The sequence below is a fragment of the Crocodylus porosus genome, unplaced genomic scaffold, assembly GCF_001723895.1.
Source record: "Crocodylus porosus isolate Cpor-Errol unplaced genomic scaffold, CroPor_comp1, whole genome shotgun sequence".
NCBI classification, from domain to species: Eukaryota; Metazoa; Chordata; order Crocodylia; family Crocodylidae; genus Crocodylus; species Crocodylus porosus.
In genome coordinates this window covers 63,828,227-63,841,069 of record NW_017728909.1, presented here as the reverse complement: position 1 = coordinate 63,841,069, position 12,843 = coordinate 63,828,227, and the positions used below count along the sequence as shown (strand labels likewise).

General features: G+C 41.5%; 1 protein-coding gene across 1 annotated transcript in view; it reads left to right on the top strand.

Moving 5' to 3' along the window:
* Positions 1 to 12,843, top strand: part of ELL2 (elongation factor for RNA polymerase II 2) — a 65,151-nt gene that overhangs the window by 28,987 nt on the left and 23,321 nt on the right. Inside the window, exons 3-4 of the mRNA XM_019532402.1 lie at positions 7,850 to 7,971; positions 11,334 to 11,497. Of these exons, the coding sequence (XP_019387947.1) occupies positions 7,850 to 7,971; positions 11,334 to 11,497 (286 nt within the window). The remainder of the gene's footprint in view (positions 1 to 7,849; positions 7,972 to 11,333; positions 11,498 to 12,843) is intronic.

Sequence of the window (12,843 nt, the reverse complement as noted above, 5' to 3'; positions counted from 1 at the left end):
GTACAGTCACTTTTTGTTACTGATCATGCTACTTTATATCTCACCAAATGATAGCAAATTCTTGTGCCCGCACAAATTTTCCACCTATAGTACAACTGTGTGCCAGTTTACGTAAGCATCCAGACCTACTAGTACCCAACTGTGCCAGTGGTGTTTGTAACAACCTAATTGTTTTTCTAGTGTTTCTATAAGGGGAGTGTATGCAGGGGATATGCACCCAATCTGTTTGATACTTTTATAACCTTTGTCCTGCCAGTTTTCACCCTCCTTACATGTTGTTCATTTTTGTCCCTTCTTTCTAAATTGAGTTGAAAGTTCTTTGAAGCAGTAACTTTCTGTTCATTCATAAAATGTAAGTAGTAGTGATACCTCTTCCGTTATACTGCTTCATTTAGCTGCCAGGTAACTGAAGTCTCCTAAATCTTTCTGGGGCCAAATTAAAATAAATAAATTTTGAATGTTCCATGGTAAGGAAGCTAAGAACAGGGTTGTCATTTTCAAATTGTTGCTTGTATAATTTTATCCTTTTTATTGGAAAAAATGGGATAACTTTAATCCCTTCTAAATTCTTTCTGTTCAGTTATGTGATAGACCCCTATACACTTGCCCATTTGGATGGAATTTGAAGGGTAGGTAAAGCTGTTAGAAGTGTCTGATTTCTGTGCTCAAACACTCTTGCTGTGTTGCTGTCTAAAAGTAGGCATGGAAGTGTTCAGGATCTTATTCTTAAATTATCCCAACTGTCAGGCAGAACTGAGAGAAATACAAAAGATACTTGGACTTTACAAACTTGCACTGAGCCTTCTTTCCAGTAACTGTATTAGGCACATGGAGTAGCAAAGATATATAGGTCTTTGTTCTAGTGCAGCAGTGGAAACATTGCTGAAGGGAAACCTTTTATTGGTTTTTAAAAGAGGCTTTTCCTCTGCTTGCCAAGTAGCTATGTATTTGGAAGAACTGAAGCAAACAAGTCTTCCTTAACATTTTTGCTGGTTGTTACCTCCTCCCCCATAGAAACTACCTGTGTAACATGTAGAGGCTTTCCCTCGCCAACCACAGGAAAAATGGGGTTAGGGACTTGAATATTGTACAGTATAGTGTATAAAATATTTTTACTTGCCTTTAATACACAGGGTGGTCAACTGGGCATAAGTAGCAAGTGGGCCTGCTGTTCCCTGCTGCCTTGCTTTCCTCCCCCACAACCAGGTGCGGCGGGGAGCAGAGAAGCCGCGTGGGGCTCCTCGCCCGCCACTGTTCTCTCCGCATTGCCCTGGCAATACACCTCCTGCACATGGGGCTGCACTTGAGCGGCATGGGGCTATGCCCCTTAAACCAGCGGCAGGCATAGGAGGTACATCGCCTGGGCAGTGTGGGGTGAGCAGCAGCGGGCAAGGAGATCCCCATGTGGCTTCTCTGCTCCCTGCCATGCCGGGTCATGGGGGAGGGAAGCAGGAAACAGTGGCGAGCAGGCCTTCTGTTCCCTGCCACTGTGGATAGAGCAGTTCCTGGCCACCGCACACACCTCTGGTACAGCTGGGGACCACCGCTGGGGGAGCAGGGCCTGCAGGGGAGGGGAGAAGGGACACGAGCAGGGCCAGGGGATTGGCGGGCTGATGCGTGGCCATGGAAAACTGTATACTGTGATAGCCAAAATGGTATACAGAATATTCTCTTAGAAGAATGACTAGAATAACTAGTTTTAGTTAAATACAGACATGTGTTGAGACCTGCAGTAGATCACTTGGCACCAAAGTGCATCTTCCTCGTACACTGGTTTTACTTATTTTTAGAAGTGCGATGATGTGTATTGTCGGTCCGTATCGGATCAGCACCAATAAAAGAAAAACTGATATTATCAGCAATCTGCATTTTTTGACTGGCGTAGCTGATAATGTGACCGATAAATGCTGTGTGTATGCATGCAGCCAGGAACGCAGCCTGGCGGCTTGGAGAGCAGTGTCTGGCCAGTAAGTTGGGTGAAGGAAGCAGCAGGCAGCCTGCCTTTGCCCCCCACACAGATCCAGGAGTGCCTCCCCTGGGGTGCATGCAGCAGCAAGGAGCTGCCTCCCTTCCCCACCCCTCTGAGACCCCAAATGAGCCATCCGTGGCTCCACCCCACCCTGGCTGGGGAGCTCCTTCCCCAGCCCTATTCCTTTCTGTACTGTGCAGGCCTTGTTCTGCTCCCCCCACACTCCTTCCCTCCCCACATCCTTTCTCCCATGCCCCCAGCTTGATGGTCCGTTGCAGCTCTCCAAGCTCCCTAGTTGCATATTGGCAGTTGGATCAGTATTGGCTGATATGGCTAGTTAATAATCAGCCATTACTATCAGCCAAAAAAGTCTTTATCAGTGCACCCCTACTTATTTTTAGCTATTTATGACAGAAGCAATAAGTGAAAAGCTTTAAGCAGGACTAGAGTAAAATGCAGACTTGACACAGATTTGGACCCAAACTTCCTCCAAAGTACAAAGTAATTGCTTCTCATCATCTGTAAGAACAAAGCCCTGCCCCCCATACACCCCCGCCCCCCACGAGCCCCCCAAGAGCTTTGCTACATGACTTACTCCGGGCACTTGAGTATTGTAGTATATAGTATTTCATTGGGGAAAAACTCCTCATAATCTGTGACCGCTCCATAAATCCCCAGAACTGAGAAACCAAACAGGGGCCAAAGAATACACAGTTCCCTTTCCCACCCCCTTTCCAGAAATACAAACCAATTGCCCGAACCCACAAGAGCTAGCAGCACTCAAGACAGCCCCACGCAACTGATCTTTGTCCTTCCTGTCAAAGGTGACGAGGGAACATGTTTAGGGACTAGGGAACATGTTAGACCAAGTCTAACAAAGCCATCTATATAAATTTAATAAATAAATACCTCTCCTGAAAAAGGAATTCTGTTCACTACCCTGAAGTATGCATCAGGGCGGTGCAGTGCTAAATAAGCCCTCTGTTGGTGCCAGCAGCCTCTCAAACTACTACCCAGTTTCCAGCTTTCCATTTCAAGACTAGCTGAAAATAGTTTCTCAATTTTTGCTGCCAACATTTAGGAGCCCTCCTAGACTGGTTCAGGATGGATGGATTTTAAATCGAAGCCCTTTAAATTATGAGGATAATCATGTTTTACAGTTGTACTTCTAGTTATTTTCCTAAAGGGGTTGGTCTTATTGGCTTGCAACTAAATATAGCGTTTATACTTATGTGTGGTCTTTTGCTAACTAGATTTGCTGAGTTCTTTTGCTCCATATGTATGCACATTTATTTAAGCAGTTGCATAGCTTATTTCTGTGGTTTGTTTTCTTTTAAGAAATGGACTTAACATATATGATCTGGCAGAGAATTTAGAAGAAAATACAGTTCCTCAAAATACTCATTTAGCAATAAAAACAGTGAGAGTACTAGTATACTTTTTCAAGTTCTTAATTTAGTATATTTATTCAGGTTTTTAATTTAGACGTTTGTTAGAAAATGGTGAATGATGTGTTTCTTTACTAGAGGATTTATTGTTTTTACTAATGAATTCTCAAACTGTGTTGAGGTGGAAATTGGAACTGAATTAATGTATAAAAACACCATTTTAGAATTGTTCTATTTGTATCTAGCCTAATAGTTCTCAACGTTTATGGACTTAAGACACCCTCTCATAACCTTTGTGAAATCAGTGGCATCCAATTTCAAAAACTAATCTATAGATAACAGTGCATACCTCCTTGCAGAGGCCTCTAGCAATGGGATGGGGAATCCTCCAGGCAGGGACACTCCTGAGCCTACACGTATCTGCTTAGTTTATCTCCTTTCCTCCAAAACTTCACTTTTCTCCTGACGTTTCAGGGCACCCTTCAAAAGATCTGGTAGCACCCTAGTTGAAAATTGCTGATATAGCTCATTTGAAAGAGTTGTTATAAAGTGCTTTAAAAACCGACACATTGAAGTGTTATGGGCAGTTGACAAATTGAACTTATCGTTTTTGGTCACCACATCCTTCAACTTGTCAGAAATAGATAGACTGACATCTTGTTTGTATTTGTAGATGGCTTGTTTGCTATTCCCTTCTTTCTCACTGTTTTAACTCTTAATCAGTTCGCTTGAACAAAGCAGAGATTTAGTTGACAAGGGTGAAGTTAAGTGGATGCTATCTCTGCAACTGCTGAATTAGCAGGTTGTAAAACAGGTTGGTGTTTCAGTAGTTATTTCCCTTAGATCAGTGGTGAGCCAATTTTAAAACTTCAGCAGCAACTCTGTGCTGTAAGAATAACTTAATTTTAAATTATTTTACTAATTATAGTAATCTTAGTCTTCATAGATGGTAATTCTGTTTCAGTTTTTAAATAGGGATTTTTTTAAAGTTTTTAAACAGGTAGGGATTTCTATCCATCTGTCTTCAGGCCTTGATTTAGGACTGAAATGAAAGTGATAATGCAATATTCTCTGTCCACTGAAAGATTTAATTAATAGCTTCACTAATTCTGATAAGCTCCTTGAGAATTTGGCATGGACCACCAAAATGTAGAATATAGAACAGACAGTGCCAGTAAAAGACTCAAAAGATTGATTAAATTTTCCCCTTTGGGTTTGCTCCCAGAGGGTTAGCACCGGCAGTTTGTTTGTCTCCCAGCTCTTCATATATGGATCCCACAAAGCTCCTCTTTTTCAATATCTAAATGAAGCCTTTGGGAGAGCTGCTAAGATAGCAAGGCCTGAAGTATGAGCAGTATGCATGTGGCACTCACATCTGCTATTCTGAAAACGTCACCTCCATCCTGGTGGCAATCTCAGGAAAGCTTTAAGAACAGTGAACTGGAACTTTTAATGTGGATAAGATGTAATTTGTAATGAAAGGAAACCCATTCTGATATTTGTCTGTGCTATTCACGTTAATTCTATTTTGGAATGTTATTTTTTTTGTAGATATTTCTACTAAGTAATTTAGTGCCTGACCCATGCATTCTTTTTAAGCCTGTTGACTAATATACTGAAAAGTATACATACACTAGCACATGCAACATCATGCATGTCTGCAGCCATCTACTTTAATTGGTTTTGGGGATAGAGTCCTGTTACTTCTATCTAAAACTATACCTAAAAATGTCTTTTGTATTTTTAGTGTATTGCTTCTGGCTTTTTGCGAAAAATATCTGGTTGGAAAAGCACTTTTTAAAAATTGATCAAAAGTACACGCAACTTCAAAGTTGTCACATAATGAACATAACTTGAAAAACTAATACTTTCAATGTGTTTATTGCTAAATGAGTATTTTGAGGAACTGTATTTTCTTCTAAATTCTCTGCCAGATCATATATGTTAAGTCCATTTCTTAAAAAAAAAAAAAAACCAAAAAAACACAGAAATACAGACTGGAGAAACTGACTACCTGCGGTTCAAATCCATACAGCATCAAATGCATATAGTAAACTGAAGGAAAATACAATTATTTCAATTACAGTATAATGTATTATAAAAGCATTAGACTGAAAATGTTCAGAAAAATAACATTTTAAATTGTGTTTCTCTAGTTTTGTAGATTCTTAGGATTAATTTTCTGTAGGTTCAGTAAGGACTCCATAATTTGTCTATTTTCTTTTTCTAAGAACTGTGAAACATAATGGTAAATTGAGTCAGATACATAAGTCAGGGTTTTGTATCTGCTAAATGAACCACCTGCTTGATAATTTCTACTCAATGTGCAGATTTCATTCAGTATGACAAGGATGCTTTTTCTGCGTTGAATTGGCTGAGTGGTGTGCATATATAGTCTCACCTTGCATGCCCAGTCATGAACAGATCTCATCAGCAACTTGAGACCAACACTAGCAATAAAAACATGAATGGTAATTACTTTTTTTCCTGTATGTTTTAAGGGAGAAGAATGCTTCTTATGGCATTTGTATAAATACCATAGTCATAAGGGTTGATCAGCAGTAACGTAACTAGGCCAGGGCAAAAGGGAACACCAGCCCCAGGATGCTGACTTAGAGCGAGCACCAAGGTGGGCCTCTCCCCACCCCAGCTGTCTCTCTCCATGGCACATACAGCCCTTCCTGGTGGAAGGAGTAGGCTGGAATGATGTCTCTTCCCCCTGGGACTCTTTGCCATGAGAGAGTCAACCCTGGGGTGGGACAGGCAGGGGGCGAACAGCAGCAGCCCAGCCCATACGGTTAAAGTAGCAGCTGCTGCTCAAGAGAAGAGAGCCCAGGCAGGCAAGACTCCCCTCTCTCCCCCTCTTCCCCAGCCCCCTCCCCCTACCCACCTGTGCTGTGCAATGATCAGTATAGTCCCTCACCCACCTACCCACCATAGGCACTGAAACAGCTGCATGTGTTTTACTCTGTTGACCAGTTTCTATAAGCAAGATGAAATGGATCAATCCAATGAGGATTCCACAAAGGAGCACTTTTTTTAAAGTATTTTTCCCATTACTCTTCATGTAGCAGTTTTTCTTCAGCAGATACAAAACCTTGAATTAGGAGTCTGGCTTGGTTCTTGGACCTTCGGATGGGCAAAGTCTAAAGCAGGGGTGGCTGACATGTTTATGGCAGAGTCAGCCTGTGTGTATAGCACACAGCAGATCTGTGAGGGGGCAGGCACCACAACAGCAAATATTTCAGGGAGCTGAAAGCAGAACAGCAGATCAGGCAGGAAAAGACTATCAGTGGCACTCAGGGAGGGTGTAAGGCATACTTTGTGGTATGCCTGTCAAAAAGGTTGCACCTCCTCCCCTCATCTATCAATATTATAGTGGAATCCAACAGCAAAATAGGTTTAGCTTCAGAATATAGTACTCGCTGGGTTTTTTTAGTGCTGTGCCACGGTGTTACTGTTGTAGAGCAGCACGTTGGAGCATGTATCGCATAACTGTGCTATTCTATTGATCACTTGTAATTGATACTTTCTAATCTCCAGTAGAATACAGTACGTTCTGTTCTGTGCACAAAACACTAGTCGAGTGTGTTTGAACAAGGAGAGCAAGTTTTATCACATTTAAGTTCTATCGAAAGTGATGTACCAGTAACCGCGCAAGTCACCTGATCTATGTTAGAGAAAAGTATTTGTTTGAGAGGCTTTTAATGCCTAGAAGAGTTGATGTGTTTTGATTTAGAATATTACAGTCAATTTATAGCACTACATTCTCCTCTCCCTATCTTTCTGTCTGCCTTATTTTCACTCTTTTTTGAAACCTAGTTCTATGTACATTTTCAGTAAGATAGGAATTCACTCAGGAAAGAGTAGTACTGCAGGTTCTGCATGTGTTTTTTCTGAGGTTAATCAATATCAGGTTCTTTGACCTTATTCAGTAAGGCAGGGGTGTCAAAAGCCAGTCAGACCCACAGATCCGCCCCACATGCTGGACCCTGTACATGTCCTGGAGCGGCCTGAGTGGACAGGGTGTGCAATACAGTCCTGCTGCAGCTGCTCGCGAGCCATGCTGCATGTAGCCACTGCTTCGGGGCCATGCTGCACATGGTGGCTGCTCTGGGGCCAGACTGCTGGATATGTCATGGAGCTGACGGGTGCTTGAGCAGGCACTGCATGCAGCATGGTCATGGAATGGCTGGAACAGGCACTATGTGCAACGTATGGGAGGGCCATCCAAATGGCACCCTGCATGCTTCCCGTGGGTCAATTCCAGGACGCACAGGCAGCACAGGAAGCTGGGTCCAGCCCACAGGCGTAGCTTTGACACCCCTGCAATAGGGCATTTTGGAATGTGTGTAACTTGCAGCATATTATTAGGCTGACCAAAGTTAACTGGGTTACTCTGCTGCTTAACATTTTTTGCCGAATTTGGGGTGTTTACTGGAAATGTAGCATAGTTTGTTTGTTTATATAGTTATATATTTATTTTTTTTAGCTTGTCAAAATTCCCAAAGCTGATCTCCCAAATGAAGTGCATAACTTTAACTTCTACTTGTCAAACGTTGGCAAAGATAATCCTCAGGGAAGCTTTGACTGTGTCCAGCAAACGGTCACAAGGTAAGCAATTTTTAAGTTTGTGCAGAAAAAAAGTGCTGGGGAGCTTGTGTGGTCTAGAACGTAAACTTAATAAAACAAGTACACTGTTCCTTTCAAACTACAGTAAAAATGCAAGCTTTAGAATATCATGGGTTCTTCAAATGCATAATAACCCAAATTTACCTATAACTTTTTCATTTTGTTTCCAAAAATTAACCTTTAAGCAGTTTGCCACTTTCATGCCTCATTAGTGCTATATTAAAAATTAGCTAGGGCTTGGGCTTCATTACTATTCAGGCTAGGATCAGATCCATGTTACAGTGAGGTAGAACTTGGTCATAGAGGGTGCAGACAGAAGAGCAGCTCCCTGTTGTAACTCACAATGCTTTGCAGGAAGTGTTATGAGTTGCAAGGATCCCCCAGAGCAAACAAGTTCAGTGTTTGTTCCAGGGGGAAGGGAATCTAGCTATTGACTGCCAGCCTGCAGCTGGTTTCCCCTAGCAATGACTCCCCTGCCTGCCAGGCTGCAAAGTTTTCAGAATGGGAGGGGGAAAGGGAACAGCGGGAGCTCATTCAAGGGGTTCAGCAGCCATCACTGGAGGGTGGGGTAGGTGTATTGCAGTCACCCCACCTCTTGAGGGGGAGGCCCAACTCACCTGCCCCACCCTCCAGTGGGGGCTGAAAAACCTCCAGATTGAACTCCTTCCACTTCCTTTCCCCCCTCCCAGTCTGAAAACGACAGGCTGGCAAACAGAAGTTACAGAAGACACTGTTTTGAAATGTCTTCATCTTACCCCTCATGCAGTGTGGGGTCAGTTTTTCACCCAATTGGCCACTTTTTAAGCTGTCTGCAGCCGGGCACTTGTGTTTAATCACAGCTATAGACTGCTTTCTGTAGCCAGATCAGGCGAAGATTGTCACTGCTGTCTGCACTGAGAGCTCAGCATGCCATCTTGGTTGGCCTGGCCATAATGCGTAGGACTTTTCAAAGAACGACACAAGTTAGAAATCTTGTCTACTGTTGCATGACTGTCCTGTTCAAGAGCCCCAGTGCAAAATAGCAATGCCATGACATGGTTAAGTTGGATTTGTAATGAGAGTGTGTGCATTTTTACCCACACAAACTAGCTAATACCATATTGGCGCACAACTTTCTTGTTAATGAGCCTTGGAACTTGGCTTTTTAGGTATTATAGGTTATTCTGAAACACTGGCTTCCAGCTAATTTATTATGACGATAACCTGATCTTAAAGCTATCCAGCGATGGAGATCCTCAGTGTTAGTTAGCTGTTTTAATAACTCCCCCTATAGACATAGTTAGGCACTTAAGGCTGTCCAAGACACAAGAAGGTATCCTAACTGACTAGAGGTGTGAGCTGTCCTCTCCCTTCTCCCCCCACTTTCCTGTGGACCTGTTAAACCACATCGGTTCTATGTGAAGACATTCTTATTCAGCACTAAAGTGGCTTTAATTTAACTAAACTTACTTTGCTTTTGAAAGCAAGCTCAATTGAATTAAAACCACTTACTGTTTTAAATTAAGTATCCACTTAGAGCACAGATTGATTGTGCCTTAATCTGCTGTAAAAGTTAATTGGTAAGAATGCTCAGGACTGCTAATGTACAGATAACTTTCAGTACATGCTGAGTCCCAACTTACTGTGTTCGGACTTCCCCATCTACACAAGACCATAACAGATGTCATTTTAATCTGTTGATAGGCAATCAACTTAGGCTGCAGAATTTACTTAGCAGTCTCAATTTCTCTTCCTATGTCTTATGTTCCACCTCTTAAGTTTCAGGAAGTAGCCAGTGTTATTCTGGAAAAGATAGTATATCCTGTATAGTTAAGGCATAATTAGAATGTTTGAGTCTCAAGGAACTAATTTATATAATCTGAATACGAGGGGCTAAAATGCCAGCAAGTAAAGTCTTAGCAAAAATACTGAGCCCAACTGAAGCATGAAGGCAGTCTTCAGGGAATTAGTCAATATGACACGATCTTGATTTTTCAGGTGATGGGTTAGAACAGGTATTACATTTCCTGCTCCTCTGCCCTCCCTCCCCTCCCCCCACTTCATAGTGCATTTTGGGAGGATAACATGCTAAAGAACATAAATTAATCAACCTTATACTAAAATGCAGCAGTGGAAATGTTTCTGTGCTCCCAGTAGTATAGCTGGCAGACTTCAGAAAAGCTAAAAATAAACTGGTAATTTAAGAAGAAATGTGCTGAATGCTCCTTACCCTTTTTATTTGGAACATTCAGCAGAGAATTGTGGGGTTACTTTTCAGTAAAATTGCAGGTCAGCTGAACTCCCAGTCCATCTGCAGGTCAGCAGCATAAATTACTAGTTGAAATGCTACTTTAAATTATGGTAATTCTTTGAACAGTGTCCCTGACCAGTTTGGACAGGCGCTTTTGTATAAGGACTGATCAGAAATGGTCAGACTGGGAAATTCTGTGGAGAAATTCCCTCTCTCTTTTTTGTTGTCATTAAAAATGTCTCTAGAGCTCATTGTGCAAATAAGCAGTAGTAGGTAGACCATGTGTCATTAATTCATACGTGCAGTATTCATTGATCTCTGACAGTGACAGAGATGCTGTGAACTTCAAAATTCAGGCTGCATCTGCCCTTGTTCTTTGTGGCTTTTCTATCACAACTTTTTTTGTCCCTGGTTGCTACATGTAATATCTAGACAAACAGATGGGTCAGCTGAACACAGATTCTTCAGTTTGCTGCAAACATGCAAAACAGGCATGGTGAAACTAACCACTTAGAAAAGTTGGCATACGAATACTAGGTAAAAATCGTATCTGAGAATTCAGTTGAATTAACCCTTTTAAAAAGCAGAAGAAAGATAGTTAGAACTGCATGAATTACATAGGCAACTTTTTCCCATTTCTGTTCAACTCACTGAGTGATCCTAACACAATTTGAAAAGTCCTTTTAAATGATCCCTAATGCACATGTGTAGTCTGGGCACAGTTTTGGTACCATTATAACTAATTACTTTAGGGGTGTAGTCTTTCCTGAAATAGTTATAAAAGCACAAATCTGATACACATATAAATTTGCCCTATTCTGGTCTACCAGTATTACTGTTCCCATAATGAGGAAGAGGGTTGTACTACTTTTAAATGTAACAATATAGTTAACCTGATACAGGTTTTATGTGTATCCCTGAAAGCCATTCATTTGAAACAATATTTAGATATTTGCTAGTTGTTTGTGTTGTAACCTAAGCAATTGAGAAATGCACCCTTTTGCTAACAGTATTTAGGCCCTAAATATTATGAATTTGACTAAGTTTCAGTGAAAGCTTAAATTTGAAATAGTATTTTAATCTCTTGAAGTGTTTTCTTTTACTACTTTCATAGTTCTGGAGCTTCGCAACTCAATTGCCTGGGATTTATTCAAGATAAAATTACAGTGTGTGCAACAAATGACTCCTATCAGATGACAAGAGAACGCATGACCCAGGCAGAAGAGGAATCACGTAATCGAAGTACAAAGGTCATAAAACCTGGTGGTCCATTTGTAGGTATGGTTGTCTTTGCCATTTTAATCTAACAGATGTTTGGAAGTCTGTAACTTTGACAAGTATGACATTCGTAACGGTTAGCATATTTTTGCCTTGCAGAAGAGGATCTGAATCTTTGGTTAGCACATCTTTGCCACCTGTTCGCAGTCTCATATTATTCTCCCTGCTCTTTCTTGCCCTTAGCATCCCTAGTCTTTATTCACTGGTCCAGGGTTACAATGGGCACATGTACACGAGACACTTACTGTGCAGTAGCCTAATAACACTGCACAGTAGTGTGCCAGTTGAAAACTATGGTAATAAGCCACCGTGTGGTGTTATTAAGCTACTGCTCAGTAACCATTACAAAAAAACCGTTCAACGGTGCTACTGTGTGGTAAAAGTAGTTACTGCGCATTCAGGTAGCACTTCATTAAAGAAGTACTTAACTAAATGCACAATAACTAAAATGCATTAATGAATGTGTAGAGGTGCCCAATGAGTACTAAATTTAGTGACGTAGCGGGTTCAGTGATTCTTCTCTTTCATGTAAATGCTGACGGGTTCATAGAATTAGTACCTTCCTGAATGTTTATGGTGGTTTATGTTTAGACTGAAATGGCTGCAGACTCCATAGGACAATGGTGCATGGAAGTGATTTTCAGTCTTGTCTACCATCTTTCATAATATTAGTCCAGTCAGCTGTAGGGACTCGCCACAGTAACAGGATCTCAGGCTGTGAATTTTACTGTAAATGGAGATGCAGAATTATTTTCACACCAGTAGACCAGGACTGGCAAGCAGCCTGACTAGACAGACTTGCAAGGGTCTGTTCCTGCTGCCAGACTCTATCCAGAAGTGACCTTTGGAAAGGAAGGGCAGGTTGCCCATGCTAGCGTGAACATTCCAGTCCTGTTATGCTGCAGTACGTTACTTTAGATGTTCTTGCCTATTATAGGGTATCTTAACTAGGTATCTACATCACTTTATGAAATACAAAGTTAAAACTATGCTGGCTTGGGATTATAATGTTCAGAAAAGTTAATATTATGACTATGTGTCCGGTCCTCCTGCACATTCCACGTTTTTTTCCACCTGTAGTCCAGGGTGGGCAGTTATTTGGGCTGGAGGAAGTTTTGGTGAGCTGTTGCAGAGGGTTGGTGGTGGGTGGACCCAGACTACAACAGCTCACCAAAACTCCCAAATATGCCACCCCTGCTGTAGTCTGTCCTGAAAAAGCACAGTCTACTTATTTTTCTTACTGTTCCATTTTAAAAAAAAAAAAAAAAATCTTAAAATGATGATCTTGTGAACCAACCACTAACTTGAGCTGCATAATTTTCACAAATTGCTCAAGCGGAAATTGG